The following is an 18551-nucleotide window of genomic DNA, read 5'->3' on the forward strand; positions in this document are numbered from 1 at the left end:
TCAAAAGGCACACAAGAAGGATTTGCATTTGTCTTGTATGTAGAGGTAAAACTATGATTCTAGATGGTGGTGTTTCACTTCTAATACCCTTCTCTGATGACACCCAAATTTTGCCAAGCTTTTTAGAGAAAGTGTACTTTAGTCCCTATCTTAAGGGCTTGGTCTCTAGCTACCCCGAACTTCCTTTACGTGACCAAGATGAATTTTATCTAATGGTCAATGTTACTCAGAATGTGAGCTCGTAAACCTGGCCTGGAACTATGTGCAATCTGGATCTTTTGCCAATTGTATGAAGATAAGAATGTACAGAATAGGGGTGCCTGGGGGGCTCAGTCAAGTAAGGATCTGCCTTCGGCTCAGGTCATGATCCTGGGGTCCTGGGATGGAGCCCCATCACTGGGGAGTCTGCTTCTCCCTCTCCTTCTGCCACTCCCCCTGCTTGTGCTAATGCTTTTTCTCTCCCTGTGTCAAATAAATAAAATCTTTTTTAAAAGAATGTACAGAGTAGTAAAGAAATAACATTTCCTAGAGGCTGGTCAAAGAAGAAAGAGTTCAGGAGATCCTTACATCAAGAGATGTAAGATTGTTGCATTTACCATAATTGTGACAAGCTGAGAAGCACAGATGGTCAGCAAAAAGGTAAGTCTTATATCTATCAGTGGCTTAAAAGTCTTATGGGCTCAGACCTGTAATGTAAATGAATAAAGTTTATTTGTGAGATTTGTAGGAGCAGTGGAGAACTCTAGAAAACACACCTAATCTAAAGGGGGCAGCCAATATTCCATGTCAGCTGATGGTTGTTGCCATATAGGAAGGTAGGTCCAAATGTTTACAGATCTAATTTTTCAAGGAAATTCAGATATCTGAATTTTTATGTGAAATTGTTTAATTTTTAAATGCTGGCAACAAATCCAAATTGGGAGGGAAGAAGAAGATAGGAAAAATGAAAGAGAACCACATGCAGGCCAAGCAGAGCAACGATACAACCCAGGTTTACCAGTCTGTCACTCTGACTTTATGCAGACTTCTTGTCTTTTCCTAACAATTCAAGAGGTGTTTGGGAATTTACTTCAAGGTATACTCAGAACTATATCAAATGCAGTCAGAATTTCTATTGCCCTGCCAATTCTTTAAATCTATTCATGCAGTTTTTATTGAGCACTTAACATGTGCAAAATCATCATTACATCTTACTTAAAATGAAATGTTAATTAATTACATGAAACAGATATAACTTCCATAATGGTCCACATGACTCTGAGATACATACTTAATTTCAGCTGTTTTTAAAAAATATGATCACATATAAAGAAAATTCTTTTTTTAAAAACCTACCGGAGCATTACAATTCACCTCTGAATTTAAAAGGTTAATGGGAAAGTTTCAGAACATAAGGCATCCCTCTGTTTAAATGTAACACTTCTAAAAGAATTCAAGGGCAACCATCCTGAAAATCTACTCATTGGAGGCAATTTTGACCTCTGAATGGCTTCTACCCCAATAGAGGTCATCTACGACACCAAGCAGTACTCAAGTTCCTACTGATTCCAAAAGGAAAAGAAAAAAAGTTGGGAATCTTGCCAGCTGATTGGGTGAGGAGTCACTAAACTATTCAACCCGGCTGAGGTTATCAACTGCTTGTGGTTACATTTCAGTATAAATGTGTGAAACATACACGCCGCCGCCGCCGCCGTATCCTGCTTCGCACAGGAGATTTACATCGCTTTCGTCACCCCCCTCCCTTTCCCCAGCCTTCTTCTGTACTCATCTCTCTCCCAATCTACAGTTGTTGCACATTTAAGGTATGGCTACTTCTTTCTCTTTTCACTATTTCTCCTGCTCTTAATCGGGGTCGGACTTTTCAAAAATGTGAACGTCTCTGCCATCTCAGAGATTCTCCATAGCCCTTACACTCCCATCCCAAGGCCCACGCCCTCCCACCCCCCAGCCACATTCTAGAACCCGGACTCCTCTCCACTCTCCAAGCCTTAGCTTGGCCTAAGATGCGCTCAACTTCTTCCGGCTGCGTACCCCTGCCCGCCGCCGCGTTCCTCCCCAGGCTGGCAGCCTCAGCCATTCCAGAAATTGACAAAGAAGTTGCAAAGGGAGTGCCACTTCTCAGCGCAGTAGGTCTCCGTGAGCTTCGCGTTCTCGTCCAACCCGTCGGGATCGGGCGGGGTCCCCAGAGGTCGCTCCACTCCCGGGTCGGCGGCCGCCTTCCTCTTGCCGGCTTTGGACTTCTCAGAGGGCTTCCCCCTGGGAGACGTGCTCGCGGGAAGGCGGGCCGCTGTGGCAGAGCCGGGGGCGGGCTCCCGGGGCGGCCCGCGGCTCCCGGCCCGGGGCTTGGGGTCCCGGGGGAAGCCCGCCGCAGTGGGGCGCGCCGGCGAGGACGCGCGGGGCACCAGGCGCAGCTCGGCGCCGTGGCCCTCCTTGCCTGCGCACAGGCGAGCCTTGAGCGGAGCCGGGTCGCCGCACGGACGCCGCTTCCTGCGCAGCCCGCCCAGCACCTGCTTCCAGTAGTGCGAGCCGCGGGCGGCGTAGGCGGCGCAGCGCCCCGGCTCGCCGCGGTAGGCGCACTGCTGGCGCGCGCCGGCGGGGTCCCGGCAGCGCAGCGCCAGCTCGCTCCCCGCCGCGGGCCCCGGGGCGCGCAGCAGGAGCTGCCAGCTGCACGCGTGCCGCGCGGGGCTGACGAAGCGGCCGGACGAGCGGCCCGCCGGCCCCGGGGCAGGCTCGGCCACACGGCCCGCCAACCCCTTGTCTCTCCGGGCGGCCACGGCGAGGCAGCCAGCCAGCAGCAGCAGCTGCAGCAGCAACAGCGAGAGCGACGCTCCCAGCCTCAGAGGCCTCATGGTCCGCGGGTCTGCGCTCAGCTCCGGTTTTCCGGGACGCCCGGGCGCTTCAGAGGCGGCAGGGCCGGGAGTGCAGCATCCCTGGGACCTGGGGACAGACGCAGAGACTGCTGCTGCAAACGCATCGACGACTTCCCCTTCCCGTGCGGTCTAGACGCTGGTTTGCAGCGGGCGGCAGCAGCCTGAGACCCTCTGAGAAAACCGCCGTCTAAGGAATCGTTTTATATCTTTTCGAAAACCAATGCGAAGACAAAAACAAAGCGATGCCTGAAAATTGCCACCTCCACCCCTCCTTTCTTCACCCTCCAATAAACTATCTACAAAATCGTTTCAAATTATTCTTGGGAAACACACATTTTTACTGCACTTTGAACTTACCGAGTCCTAGGGGAGGTGGTGGAGCCCTCTTAGGGCAGAGGGAGCGACCACACCGGAGATTAGTCCGCTTTAGCGGGTTCCGGGTGAATGAACGGGTTATGAATGGGACGCGAGGGGAGGGCCACGCCCTCCGGGACTTCCCTCACGCTGAGAGATTTCCCACCACCACCACTACCACGCACACGCAACCCCAAGTGTAAAATGCAAGTGACACTGTGACATGAAATATAAGTCTTGGATTTAGCTTTCAATGTTTAAAATAATCACGAAATTTTAACGAGTCATTCTTTTCTTTCCCTTTACATATTTAATCATCCGAATATGAAGTTAAAGAGAAAGACCCGAAATTTAAGAGTTAAACAAAAATTTCATGTTAGAAACAAAACAACTGTCAATATTCTAAACCAAACACTACACTCTCTTCTTCATATCATTCTGAGTTCTGTATTTTCACCCAGGTCTTTCTTATCCTAATAATAGAATCCTAATTTTAATAACTACTTTCTACTAATAAAAATATATCCTGGTTTGCTAATATAGCATAGTGTCCTGCAGTTCACCCAGAGGTGGGCCTTTGGGCTTTTGGTTATTTTTAGGTATTATAAGTCAAGTATAAACTGTTTGCAAAGATTAGAAGTTTAAAAAATCATTTATTGGATTATAGTTACAAGGTAAAATTACCAATTAAATGTTGTGATCCTTAAGACATTGTGTTCTTGAATCTCGAAAATTTTATATTTAAGCAAAGCTTAAAATATTCCATCATCTTTTAAAAAAATGTTCTCAGTAACAAATGTGAGGGTTTTTTTTTTTTGTTTGTTTCAGGAGTTGTTATACTGTTACAATTGTTTTATATATGTATTTTCTTAAAATAATTACCCAAGATGTCAAGAAGTCTCATTATATTTTCTAATGTTTTGTTGCAGACTATATTTTCTATTACTGACCTCACTTTAGATATCGTATTTAACAGTATAATTTGATTACTACTATAAAAATCAAAATATTGGGGATCCCTGAGTGGCTCAGCGGTTTAGTGTCTGCCTTTGGCCCAGGGTGCGATCCTGGAGTCCCAGGATCGAGTCCCGCGTCAGGCTCCCAGCATGGAGCCTGCTTCTCCCTCCTCCTGTGTCTCTGCCTCTCTCTCTCTCTGTGTCTGTCATAAATAAATAAATCTTTAAAAAAATATTTCAGAATTAGAAGAATGTATTTAAATATATATTAGCATATATTAAATCTATAGTAGGGTATATTGACCTAAGGAAGGATATTTTTTACTCCTCTGGTGAGATCAGAAAGAATAAATGATTTCCAAGGTCACACATCATTTAGTGATAAAGCCACATGCCACCTTTCAGTGATCAATAATCTTTACATTTCAGCTTTATATTACACTACTGTCACTTTCAAAGTTAATTGTTTTTGTTACATCAATCTGATCTATAACGAAAAGCAATTAGTATATATGAAGTTAACAACTAGTAATATAAGTTTCATAAACAAGAGTAGCTTATTATGTACTTCAAAGATGGAAACATTCTCTTTCCCAGAAAACTGTATTGGTACTAGTAAAGCACTGATGAGGAGAGTTAAGGGTTTTGTCTTGTTGCTCTGGTTTTACTTACTGTTATCAGCTACCAAACTGAATTGGAATAGTTTTTCAGCTAAAGAGTGACATCTTGTGACATTCTGCACTAATTACAATGAAAAAGTTCATTGAAAAGTCATAATCATTGAGAGATTTTACAGAGACCAAGTTTTCTGTCAGAAACACTATTCCCCAAGGAAAATGGACACACGGATGTGCTATGCCACATCAGAAAGAGGTAATGTCTTACTGCAAGTTACATTTTATTTTATTTTAAGATTTATTTCTTTATTTTGAGAGAGAGAGAGAGAGTGAGCACAAGCCATGGAGGGGTGAGGTGGGCAGAGGCAGAGGGAGAGAGAGAGTATGAAGCACATTCCACCTGAGGCCGACATGGGCTCCACCTCACATCCCTGAGATCATAACCTAAGCTGAGATCAGAGTGGGTTGCTCAACCAACAGAGCCACCCAGGTGCCTCCCACAAATTACTTTTTATAAACTGTGGTAAATATACATATCACAAATTTTACCTTTTTTTAAAAAAATTATTTATTTATGATAGTCACAGAGAGAGAGAGAGAGGCAGAGACACAGGCAGAGGGAGAAGCAGGCTCCATGCACCGGGAGCCCGACGTGGGATTCAATCCCGGGTCTCCAGGATTGCGCCCTGGGCCAAAGGCAGGCGCCAAACCGCTGCGCCACCCAGGGATCCCCAAATTTTACCATTTTAACCATTTTTCAATGTGCAGTTCAGTGGCATTAAGTGCATTCACACTGTTGTGCAACCATCAGCACCATTCAGCTCCGGAACATTTTTATCTTCCAAAAGTACCCGTTAAATCTAAACTCCTTATGCCTTCCTTCCTCCTTCCTTCAACATTCTGTTTCTGTGGATTTGACTACTCTAGGCACCTCATAGAAGTGGACTTATACCATATTTGTCCTTTCTGACCAGCTTCTTTCACTTATGTCTTCAAGGTTATTCCATGTTGTAGCATTTGTCAGAATTTTCTTTCTATTTAAGACTAATAATATTCCATTGTATGTATGTACCACATTTTGTTTATTCATCTTATCAATAGGTTCTTGAGTTACTTCCACCTTTTGGCTCTTGTGAATAGTGCTGCTCTGAATATGGCTGTACAAATATCTATTTGAGTTCCTGCTTTCAATTCTTTTGGGTATACACTTAGAATTAGTGGCTCATATGGTATTTTATTTTTAACTTTTTTTAATATTTTATTTATTTATTCATAGAGACAGAGAGAGAGGCAGAGACACAGGCAGAGGGAGAAGCAGGCATCACACAGAGAGCCTGACGTGGGACTTGATCCAGGGTCTCCAGGATCACGCCCTGGGCTGCAGGCAGCGCTAAACCGCTGTGACACCGGGGCTGCCCTATTTTTAACTTTTCAAGGAAGCTCCATACTGTTTCCTATAATGACTACACCATTTTACATTTCCGCCAACCATGCACAAGTGTTCCAATTTCTTCAATCCTTAGCAATACTTGTTATTTATTGTTTGCTTACTTGATTTTGTTTTTATAATAGCCATCCTAATTGATGTAAGTGATATCTCATTGTGGTTTTTTAAAAAAGATTTTATTTATTTATTTATGAGAGACACCGAGAGAGAGAGGCAGAGACACAGGCAGAGAGAGAAGCAGGCTCCATGCAGGGAGCCTGAGGTGGGACTCCATCCCGGGACTCCAGGATCACGCCCTGGACCAAAGGCAGTTGCTCATCGGTGAGCCACCCAGGCATCCCTCATTGTGGTTTTAATTGGCATTTCTCCAGTGACTAATGATGCTGAGCATTTTTTTCACCTGCTTATTGCCCATTTGTATTTCTTCGTTGTAGGATGTCTGTTGAAGTCCTTTGCCCATTTTTTAATCAGGTTGTTTTGCTGTTGTTGAGTTGTAGGAGTTCTTTATATATTCTAGATATTAACCTCTTTTAAAAAATTTTAAAAGAAAAAGATTATTAAAAGATTTTATATTTATACATATATTTTTAAAGATTTATTTGTTTGAGAGAGCACAAGCAGGGGAGGAGCATAGGGAGAGGGAGAAGCAGGCTCCTGGCTGAGCAGGAAGGTGGATGCAGGGCTCCATCCCAGGACACTGAGATCATGACCTGAGCTGAAGGCAAATGTTTCAGCTGAGCCACCTAGGCACCCCTAGAGATTTTTAAAAATAATCTCTACACCCAACATGGGGCTCAAACTCACAGCCCTAAGCTCAAGAGTTGTATGCTCCACCGACTGAGCCAGGCAGGAGCCTCTAAATATTAACCTCTTATGAATACATGATTTGCAGTATTTTCTCCTATTCAGTAGGTTGCCTTTGATGTACAAGAGTTTTAAATTTTGAAGTAGTCCAAAGGAAGACATTTTACACTTGATCTTAGCCAAAAGGCTGAGAAGCGATTTTTTAAAAGATTTTATTTATTTATTCATGAGAGACGAGAGAGAGAGAAAGAGAGAGAGAGAGAGAGAGAGGCAGAGACACAGGCAGAGGGAGAAGCAGGCTCCATGCAGAGAGTCCAATGCGGGACTCAATCCTGCGACTCCAGGATCACATCCTGAGCCAAAGGCAGACGCTCAACCGCTGAGCTACCCAGGCGTCCCAGGAAGACATTTTTAAAAATATTATGATGTGAGATGTGTAAGGAAGCATGAAATAGATGTTTTAATATTGATTTAAAAATAATCTTGTTTGCATCAGTGATCCAACATATCTGTTTGGATTCATACCATATGCTGCCTAATAGTTTAGAATGGGGTGAATTTCTTGATAATTTCAGTGATTAACTTCTTAGTCCTTCCTTGAGAATAATATGAAAGAAATATATTATCATGAGGAACTATGTAGCATCTCCTTGCCTTCTTCTCCCAGAGAAAATTAACTGCAGCACCTGACCCAACAAACTTCTGTGTTGCCTAAGTCTCCTGCTTCTTGGTTTCTCCCTTTTCTTTCCTTCTTTCTTTTTTCCTTCTTCCTTCCCCCCTTCCACCCTCCCCCTTTCTTTTTTTTAAAGTAATCTCTGCACATAATGTGGAACTTGAACTCACAACCCTGAGATCAAGAGTCACATACTCTACTGACTGAGCCACCCAGGTGCCCCAGAATAAATTAAATGTAATATAGCCATATAATGGGATACTGACGGCAGTAATTAAGTAAATTAACTAGATCTACATATGCCAATATGGATGAAATTCAAAACTGTAAGTTAAAAAAAGCAAGATGCAGAACAATATTTACAATATCACATTTCTATAAATTCTAAAAACTATACTTACAAAGCAATACTATTTGTATTCTTAAATCATGAATTACTTTAAATTTACAGAAAAATACAGAGAAAAAAATCTATGCATGGACTTCTCCCTCAGGTTTAACATATGTTAATATTTTACCATATTTGCTTCAGATAAGTTTTCAAGAAATTAAAGATGTAATTGAGGTCTTTTATTCCTCTCCAATCCCATTCTCCTCCCTGTCTTCCCAGAAATAACTTATGAAATTTGTGTATACAGTTCCTGTCCATGTTTTTTTTCATTTTTCTACATACATGTGCATCCATAAACAATAAAAAGCAGCCTTTATAAGCTCATTTTTAATTAATTTTGTTTCCAAGATCTAGTTCATTCTATGAAAATCCATTATTCACTTCTTTCATGCCACCCAGGTGTCCCAATAAAATAAAAATCTTAAAAAAAAAAGAATTAGTGGGAAGATTTTTTTTCTTTCTTTCTTGAGGCAAACACTACCTCTTACTGCTTTGTTTTCATGGATGTATGACACCTGGAGGGAAGCAACCATCTTTCCAGTTCTCCCAGTAAAGCTTGTCTCAGAAGAAGCTGACTTTATTTTCATTTCCTGGGTGGTCTAAGGGCAATTCCAACCCCATGGTTTGCCAATGGTTAGTTTAGTTACGGGTGTGTGACCTAATTCTGCACACTTTGTGAAGTTTGCTGTCACCTTCTTTTTTTTTTTATTTACTTATGATCATCAGAGAGAGAGAGAGAGAGAGGCAGAGACACAGGCAGAGGGAGAAGCAGGCTCCACGCACCGGGAGCCCAATGTGGGATTCGATCCTGCATCTCCAGGATGGCGCCCCGGGCCAAAGACAGGCGCCAAACCGCTGCGCCACCTAGGGATCCCTGCTGTCACCTTCTAAGAAAGTTCTTTCCTGCTTTTAAAAGAGACTCATGGAAAGCTAATCTTTCCCCTATCCCACATTGTCCTCTTCTATGTTTTCCTTTTACAATGTACAAATTTTATGGTTTAGTGAATTCAAGTTTACTTATTTTTTTTCCAATGGTAAATATAAGATGGTGCATTAAGAAATACCTACCCAGGTCAAATATTCTTCAATATAGTTACTGATAGTTTCAGAGTTCTATTTTTTCTTTTTCTTTTTTTTAAAGATTTACTTATTCTTCAACAAAGCAGGAAAGAATATACAATGGAAAAAAAGTCTCTTCAACAAATGGTGTTGGGAAAATTGGACAGCCACATGCAAAAGAATTAAACTGGACCACTTTCTTACACCATACACAAAAAGAAATTCAAAATGGATGAAAGACCTAAATGTGAGACAGGAATCCATCAAAATCTTAGAGGAGAACACAGGCAGCAACCTCTTTGACTTCAGCCACAGCAACTTCTTGCTAGACACGTCTCCAAAGATGAGGGAAACAGGCAAAAATGAACTATTGGGACTTCATCAAGATAAAAGGCTTTTGCACAGCAAAGGAAACTGTCGACAAAACCCAAAGACAACCTACAGAATAGGAGAAGATATTTGCAAATGTCTGATCAGATAAAGGCCTAGTCTATAAAGAACTTATCAAACTCAACACCCAAAAACCAAATAATCCAGTCCAGAAACGGGCAGAAGACATGAACAGATATTTCTCCAAAGAAGACATACAAATGATTAACAGACACATGAAAAAAATGATTAACTATTAAGCATCAGGGAACTAGAAATCAAAACTACAATGAGATACCACCTGACACCAGTCAGAATGGCTAAAATTAACAAGGCAGGAAATGACAGATGTTGGTAAAGATGTGGAGAAAGGGGAACCCTCTTATACTGCTGGTGGGAATGCAAGCTGGTACAGCCACTCTGAAAAACAGTATGGAGGTTCCTCAAAAACTTAAAAATAGAGCTACCCTATGACCAGCAATTGTACTACTAGGTATTTACCCAAAGGATACACATACACACACACACACACACAATGGAATATTACTCAGCCATCAGAAAATGAAATCTTACCATTTGCAATGATGTGGATGGAACTAGAGGGTATTATTCTAAGCAAAATAAGTCAATCAGATAAAGAATTATCATATGATCTCACTCATAATTCCCTAATTATGTGGATATATGATATGATATGGATTCATATCATAATTCCATTCATGTGGAATTTAAGAAACAAAATAGAGGATCATAGGGGAAGGGAGGGAAAAAGAAAATAATATGAAATCAGAGAAGGAGACAAACCCTCTTAACTCTTAACTATAAGAGACTCTTAACTATAGGAAATAAACTGAGGGTTGCTAGAGGAGGTGGGTGGGGGGATGGGTTAACTGGGCGATGATAGGTATTAAGTAGAGTATTTGATGTAATGAGAACCGGGTGTTATATGCAACTGATGAATCACTAAACTCTACCTCTGAAACTAATAATACACTATATGTTAATTAATTGGATTTAAATTTAAAAAAATTATACCCCCCCAAAGTGATTTATTTATTTATTTATCTATCTATTTATTTATTTATTTATTTATTTATTTATTTGAGAGAGAGAGAAAGTTCAGGGGGAGGGGCAGAGAGATAGTCTTAAGCAGACTCTGCACTGAGCGTGGAGCCCAATATGGGGCTCAGTCTCAGGACCCTGAGATCATGACCATAGCCAAAATCAGGAGTTTGATGCTTAACAGTGCTACTCAGGTGCCCCATCTTTTCTTTCTTTCTTTTTAAAAAAGATTTTATTTATTTATTCATGAGAGACACACACAGAGATAGAGGCAGAGACACAGGAAGAGGGAGAAGCAAACTCCATGCAGGGAGCCCGATGCGGGACCTGATCCTGGGTTTTCTTACCTTTTTTTTTTTTTTTTTTTTTTTTAAGCTCTATGCCCAATGTGGGGCTTGAACTCACAATCTTGAGATCAAGAATCGCATGCTCTACTGACTGAACCAGCCAGGTGTCCCTGGAGTAGAACTTTTTCTACTTTTAGTAGAAAAGTTTTCATCTTTAGATCTCTAATCCATCTGAGTTTTCTTTTGGGATATGGTATGAAGTAGAGATTTGATTTTTCCCCTGTACGTGGAGAGCCAATTGTCCAATATTCTTTGTTCAATAGTTTGTTCTTTTGCCATTGATTTTTTTGTCCTCCACAGTTCCATCTTTATTATTATTTTTTAGATTTTATTTATTCATGAGAGACACAGAGACAGGCAGAAGAAGAAGCAGGCTCCATGCAGGGAGCCTGATGCAGGACTCGATCCCAGGACCTCAGGATCATGACCTGAGCTGAAGGCAGACGCTCAACCACTGAGCCACCCAGGTGTTCCCTACATTTCCCTATTTAATATAGCATTTTGCACTATATACATTAGTGAAATTTTGAAACAGACAAAAAGGACTTTAGCCAAACTCCCCTTCCTCTTCCAGCTTTATTGGACAGTTTAAAATTACATTTCTATTTTCTAGGACTTCAGTTGCTTTTGCCATCTGACTTTTAAAAACTGAAACACAGTGGTCTAAATGATATAGTATACAAAAATAACATCTTGATTTCTGTGAAAATGCATTTCTCTGAAATTCCTGAATAACTCCAAATTATGTTAACTCTGAGCATGAATGTTTACTCTGGGTTTTAGATTTAGTCTTTCAACAAATGTGTTCCAAACTTTTGCCATCACCTTATATATATTCAGCCTCAATGCTGTGATGAAGTTGTTCCTGTTTAGGCCTTTATCTCGATTGTTCTCACACACCCATTAACACGTTTGTCTTTTTTAATATTTTGTTTATTCATGAGAGGCAGAGAGAGAGGCAGAGACATGGGCAGAGGATAAAGCACGCTCCCTGCAGGGAACCTGATGTGGGACTCAATCCCAGGACCCTGGGATCATGACCTGAGCTGAAGGCAGACACTCAACCATTGAGCCATCCAGTCATCCTCACATTTATCTTTGTATTTTATCTACTCAACTGTATGTTCTATATAGGGCCTGATATAGACGTTACTTGATATTATTTAATAGCTACTGAGGTCAGACAATATAAGCCCATCATTATGCTAAAATTAGAGCTATTTATGGAAACTCATACATACTTCCAGGATTGGTTTTACCTCCTACACAGGAACATGTTCAAAAAACCCAGAACAGGCTTACTGGTCTGATTCAACTCTTCCCATTCGTAGGAAATATCAGAAAGGGAGACAGAACATGGAAGACTCCTAACTCTGGGAAACGAACTAGGGGTGGTGGAAAGGGAGGAGGGCAGGGGGTGGGGGTGACTGGGTGGCGGGCACTGAGGGGGGCACTTGACGGGATGAGCACTGGGTGTTATTCTGTATATTGGCAAATTGAACACCAATAAAAAATAAATTTATTATTACAAAAAAAGTCAAAAAAGAAACAAAACAAAACAAAACAAAAAAAAAAAACTCTTCCCATTCATCAAAGCCTATTCACCAGTGGGGCAGAAAGGGAGTTCTTTAACAAAGCATTATCCATAACACCTCTAGCAAACTAAACATGAAACTTTTTTGGGTTTTGTTTTGTTTCGTTGGTTTGTTTTATTTTGGTACTTAAATGTAGAAAGTTGACTTTTTTTCAATCTGTTTTTTGAGTTAGTTAATTAATTAATTAATTAATTTTAAAGCCTTTATTTATTCATTCATGAGAGAGAGAGAGAGAGAGAGAGAGAGAGAGAGAGAGAGAGAGAGACTCGATCCCGGGACTCCAGGATCACACCCTGGGCCGAAGGCAGGTGCTAAACAACCGAGTCACCCAGAGATCCCTGTTTCCTCCTTTTATATGGCAAGCAAAATTCCCTGGCCTAGGAGTAGACTCTATCTGCCAACCTTTTTCCAGTGAAGAGGATTCAGAAAAAATAATACAACCATCAATCAGAAAAAGGAAGAGCAATAAAGGAAAATAATTAAGATATGGCTTCAATGGTGCATTCCTTTACGAGGTGCCCTGGCTCACCACAGTGATAACAGTTGACTTCATTTGTTCTGCTGCAGTTGATGGCTATGTGACCAGTTTCACCACACCTTTAGCACTTCACTTTGGAGCAGTCTTTTTGAATGTCTCCAAAATGTCCACAAGAATAGCACTTCTGGGCAGCCCCCGTGGCGCAGCGGTTTAGTGCCGCCTGCAGCCTGGGGTGTGATCCTGGAGACAGACCCTGGATCGAGTCCCATGTCGGGCTCCCTGCATGGAGCCTGCTTCTCCCTCTGCCTGTGTCTCTGCCTCTCTCTCTCTTTATCTCTCATGAATAAATAAATAAATAAATAATCTTAAAAAAATAAAATATTAAAAAAAAGAATAGCACTTCTGCTTATCCGCATGGTCACAGTCATGAGACAGATGGCCTAGTTTGCCACAGTGGTAGCAGCATTGCTCTTTCTCTTTCAGGCTCCTGGCAGTCCTTGATCATGAGGCCACCTCTAGTGCAATTACAGGAGGCATCCTTTTGAAGATCACAATCCTTGGAAGATAACCAGACTTACCACAGTGATAACAGGTGTCTAGAAGAGATAAGGAAACAAACTGGAAATCTCTATTGGAGGTAAAACCACCTCTGCCATGACTTCTCATTCCATGACCACGGCCTCCTCCACCAGTAGAGCATTCCGGGGCCCAATAGCTAGATGGTCCACACTTGAAACATTTGTTGCTGCTCATGACTGCAGTTAGATCTTAGGTGTCTGAGCAGGCTGGCAGTGGTGGAGGTGCAGACACAGGCCCAGGGAAGGCCTGCCATTGATTTTTGAAACCACCTTTCTGTTGGTAAAAAATAATAGCTACTATTTATTTAGCACTTACTATTTTTAAGTGTATCATGTATTGTTCATTTAATCCTTACTATAACTTTAGAGAGCACAGGTGCATGATCCTATTATTTAAAATTCCAAAACTGAGAAGAGTCTAAAAACCATACATAAAAATTTTCATTTGGCAGCAAAGTTGGACCTGAACTAGCTTGCAGTTATTTATAGTCTTTGATTTATTCCTCTTAGTATGGCTATTCATACATTTGTAAATGTATTTGATCATAGGGTACTGCCCTAGAAGCTGCTGGGGTGTAACAAGGTATATGCACTGGATTACTAAATCCAATCAAAATCTAAAACCTAGGGATCCCTGGGTGGCACAGTGGTTTGGCGCCTGCCTTTGGCCCAGGGCGCGATCCTGGAGACCCGGGATTGAATCCCACGTCGGGCTCCTGGTGCATGGAGCCTGCTTCTCCCTCTGCCTATGTCTCTGCCTCTCTCTCTCTCTGTGACTATCATAAATAAATAAAAAATTAAAAAAATATATTTTAAAAAATCTAAAACCTATATCTGAATCTAAAAAAAAGCTTTAAATTCAGAAAACCATCTGGCAGGTGGTTTCAAATAACACGTTATGGACCAGTATGATGATTATCACCATTTCACAGATGAGGACATTGAGACATAAAAGTTAAGTCACTCGCTCAAGGTCACATAGTTGACAAAAAGAAAAATTGATGTAGTTAATAGTATTTTTGCATACTTATTGTGCCAGTCACTTGGTTAAATGCATTTTATTAATTATCTCACTTAATACTATCACCCTATGAGGTCCTATTATAATCCCCATATCACAGGTGAAGGAACTGAAACTTACAAAGGTTATACAACTCCGCTGGACACAGAACTGTTAACTGTGGTGAGGAAGGATTTAAAAACAAGACAGTCTCACATCAATATATTTGATTATTACATTGTCCCTTACAAAACTATTATACCAGCCATTTCCTCTCTTCTAAATGTCATTTAGAACTATGTATCTACTTACCTCTTGGATATTAAAGATTAAGATTTTGTATATATATATCTATATCAGATCATTTTATTCAAATGTTAATACTCTTCTATGACTTTCTACTGTATAAAATCCAAATTCCTTACAATGGCCCCTTTTCCCAGTTCACCTCCCCACACAGCAGACTTCTCTTAGGCATTTATACTAGGTGTATCCTCTACCTTGAAATCTCCCCAGATCTTCCCACAGCTGGCTCCCTCCAGTCATTCAGGCCTCAGGTTAAGTGCCTCCTTGATTTCTCCCTAACTACCAAATAAAGAGTCTCTAATCATCTTATTATCCAATCATTCTGTCTTACGTGGAATATAAACATGATATTTTATCTGTTTACTCTTTTTCCTTCCATTAGGATGGAAGTTCAACCAAAGTGGGCATCCTGCCTGTTTTGGGTTCTTTTGAAGCGCCAATCTCTAGTAGAGTTCAGCAAGTGGTAGGTACTTAATTTTGGCTGAATAAATGAATGTAGTACATAATTAGTTAAGTAGCACCTATTTTTAGCTTCAGTGGTGGGAAAGATATTGAGAAGGGGTGTGTGTGCGAGAAGACTATGAAATGTGAAAATATTTGATCATCAGCTTAATCAGATTTTGTCTAACAGTACAAACAGTGCCTAGCAAAGTGTCTGACACAGAGTAGGTGCCAAATAAATATTTGTTGAATGAATGAACAACACTAACTATTACTAGCTTGGATTGTGAGCAAATTACCTAAACTTTCTTAGTTTCCTCACCTCTAAATTGAAGATTTAATCGGTAGGGCATGTGACTTTTAATCTCAGGGTTGTGAGTTTGAGGCCCATGTTGGGTATAGAGATTATTTAAAAAACAAAATCTTAAGAAAATAAATTGAAGATTAAAACTTACTTTACAGGGCTGGCCTAGGAATTTTATGAGTTAATGCATGCCAAAACGCCTACCACATAGCAGGCACTTGTTAGTTTCTTTTCACTTCCATTTATATACTACTTCATGGTTTACAAAGCTTTTGTAAGCTCTCCGAGATGCATGGTCTCATTTTATTTCCATAACCTTCTACAGTACTTCTCACCAGCTTCGTTTTATAGATGAAAACCAGACTCAAGAGACATAGATTCTTCAGGTGATGAAAAGCCAGTGGATAATTTTTATAAGCAGAGTGACGTGACAAAAAGCAGTGTTTCTTTGTTTATTTACCTGTTAATGACCTCTAAAATGGGCTTGAATGAAGAAGCTGGAGAATACTTTGACAGTTATAAACATCAAAATGTTTAAAAGCCTAATGAATTAAGCGACTCAATAGCCAGATAAGCCAAAAAAAAAAAGGGGGGGGGGAGGGTTGGGAATTTTCATATCTGGTTGAGAAATTATGGTACCTACAACATAAACAACCAAGAAATTAAACTTGATTTCGAAAATGGTGAGCAGATCTTCCCTACGATAGCTATGCATAATTTCTGGCGAATATGGCAAACACTGGAGCCGTGTTCTAGGTGCCATTGGAGATCTTTCTCAATTTCTGGCATCGCCACCCGGAGTTGAGCATCCTAAGGTCTTCTGGTTCCTGTTTTCCCTAGCAGTCCGGTGGGACGAGGATCAGGGCAGTGAGGAATTGGAAACCTAGGTTTAGAACTTCCAGAACCTTGGCTAAGTCGCCTTTTTTCCTCCTCTAGGAAATAAGGAGTCCCTTATTTATCCTTCCTGCCTCGATAACGACAGATAGCCACACTTTTTTTCAAGCGAACGCCGCCAAGCAGAAATCACTCGCTCTCCTTCCTCTCAGTCGCGCACAGCGGAGGCCCTGGCGGTGAGCTGACGTCACTTCCGGCGCGCTGACGCTTAGTTCAGCGTGCCGACGCCTGCGTCAGCAAAGAGCGGGGCTGGGGGCCCCCGGTTTGAAGTCGTGCGGGTCGGACGACTGCCGCCTCCGCCGCCGCCTCAGACCCCTGTTTCCCGGCCACAGCGGGGGCGAATTCGGGCAGGCGGTGGGGCAGATGCTGAAGGGCCCGCGGCGGGACGCCCCGCGCCGCACCGGCCGCTCCCCTCTGACCGCGGCCTGGGCCTGCGCCGCTCTGCTGTCTGGAAACTAGCGCCTCAGCGGCGCGGCGCGGCGCGGCGCGTAGGTCGCGGGGAACCCCGAACCGCCGGCGCCCGGCCATGGCGGTCTCCAGGTGGGTCTCGCTCCTGACGAGCAGACGGGAAGGTGGTCCAGGCGAGGCACGTTCTCCTCGCGGCGCCCCCACTCCTAGAAAGGAGCGGTTCCCATTGTCACTGGGCTCGGGCGCCTTCTTTCACAGACTTCGGAGTTCGCCCCCTCAGTCTCTGAGGGTTTGGGCTCCAGTTACTCTTGGTAAATCGGCTCAAAAACGTCTTTTTCTTGTGCCCTGTGCCACGCTAGAGCTAGTTTTTCGCTTTCCTCCCCATGCTTCTCTTGTCTGGTTTCTCTTCCCTCTTTCAGTTCTGGAGCCTGTTACCCTGTCGGTGTTCTAAGGCTGATCCCTAACCTCCATTTCATGGGAAAACTTGGTAGTAACTGTCGAGATCTGGGAGATTTGAATTACTGTTATCTAAGTGAACTTCTCATTATGTTGGAAACTATTTATGGCTTTAAGGATACGGACTTTCCTGAGGACTTTTTTCATACAGTGTAATTTTTTTGTTTAGCAGTAAACATCCAGTCATCAGCATTGTAGTTTTTGGCAAGTTATTATATATTACTAACCTTCTTAGCTAAGGCGTGAAAGATGTCACAGATCTTAAGTTATTTTTAAAATGTTGCCTATCAACAGGAACGTCTAGGAAAACTGTAGAAAAACCAACAAGACGTCGTAACTGGGAGGAAAATCCTTACCTCCAATATAATAATGGTGGGAAAACTTTTTGTTAGAGGTTTTATTTTTGGAAATATAAGTACGAGATAGTCCTTCTGATAGCAGTCAGGAATCACCAAGTTCACTAGAGTTGATGAGGTAAGTTTTCATGAGAACTGGTCTTTCTATCACATAGACTAAAGGAGGCAAACAAATAGTTCAGAAAACAAATAGTTTTCATTCATTTTTCACAATTGAGCACACTTCTTGACATTGTCGGTGGACATCATGGGTGCTCAAGCTCTGTTTTCCAAGCCAAAAGGAAAACCCATCTCCTCACCGACTCCCTAGATAACTGATGAAATAGTGTGTGGAAGTCCATGGGAGTTGGTTTAAGGGGGTAGCTAGTATCTGTAGTAGGGAGTGTCTAGTTTTTATGTCATATGTTATTTGAATCCAGTCATTGTGAGGAAATTCTTGTTTTGTGATATATAAAATTGCCTTGAGAGAGTAAAGTGGTCTTTTAGCTTTTTGCAAATACTGAAAGGTGTATCTTCTAATTTGTGATTTCCCATATAAATATATGTTATAAATACACCGATACAGCGACTTAATAAGAGATTTATTAGGGGATACATTGTTTAAGAGATTAAGTAGCTCCTGGGGCACCTGCCTGGCTCAGTTAGTGAAGCATGCTCTTGATCTAGGGGTCGTAAGTTCAAGCCCCACATTGGGTAGAGAGTTTACTTATTAAAAAAAAAAATAAAATAAAAAGAATGAATAGCTCTTGAAATTCCTTTTAGAGCAGACTGTTTTCACAGTATTGG

The 18551-nt window shown here is 41.7% G+C and overlaps 2 protein-coding genes and 1 pseudogene across 2 annotated transcripts in view; 1 reads left to right on the forward strand and 2 right to left on the reverse strand.

Annotated features, from left to right (window-relative positions):
* Nucleotides 1–2069: 2069 nt before the first annotated feature.
* Nucleotides 2070–2849, reverse strand: FGFBP3 (fibroblast growth factor binding protein 3). The gene has a single exon (XM_055334390.1). The coding sequence runs from the start codon at nucleotides 2847–2849 to the stop codon at nucleotides 2070–2072; it is 780 nt and encodes a 259-aa protein (XP_055190365.1).
* Nucleotides 2850–13023: 10174 nt separating this feature from the next.
* Nucleotides 13024–13775, reverse strand: LOC129515543 (CCHC-type zinc finger nucleic acid binding protein-like; annotated as a pseudogene).
* Nucleotides 13776–16780: 3005 nt separating this feature from the next.
* Nucleotides 16781–18551, forward strand: part of BTAF1 (B-TFIID TATA-box binding protein associated factor 1) — a 94550-nt gene continuing 92779 nt past the window's right edge. Inside the window, exon 1 of the mRNA XM_055334420.1 lies at nucleotides 16781–17085. Coding sequence (XP_055190395.1) covers nucleotides 17072–17085 — 14 coding nt within the window. The 5' untranslated portion in view covers nucleotides 16781–17071. The remainder of the gene's footprint in view (nucleotides 17086–18551) is intronic.

This window comes from Nyctereutes procyonoides, unplaced genomic scaffold, assembly GCF_905146905.1.
Source record: "Nyctereutes procyonoides isolate TBG_1078 unplaced genomic scaffold, NYPRO_anot_genome, whole genome shotgun sequence".
NCBI classification, from domain to species: domain Eukaryota; kingdom Metazoa; phylum Chordata; class Mammalia; order Carnivora; family Canidae; genus Nyctereutes; species Nyctereutes procyonoides.

What these genes read in the sequence shown, in the direction of transcription:
- FGFBP3 (XM_055334390.1), bottom strand. Translation starts at nt 2,849, where the DNA reads ATGAGGCCTCTGAGGCTGGGAGCGTCGCTCTCGCTGTTGCTGCTGCAG.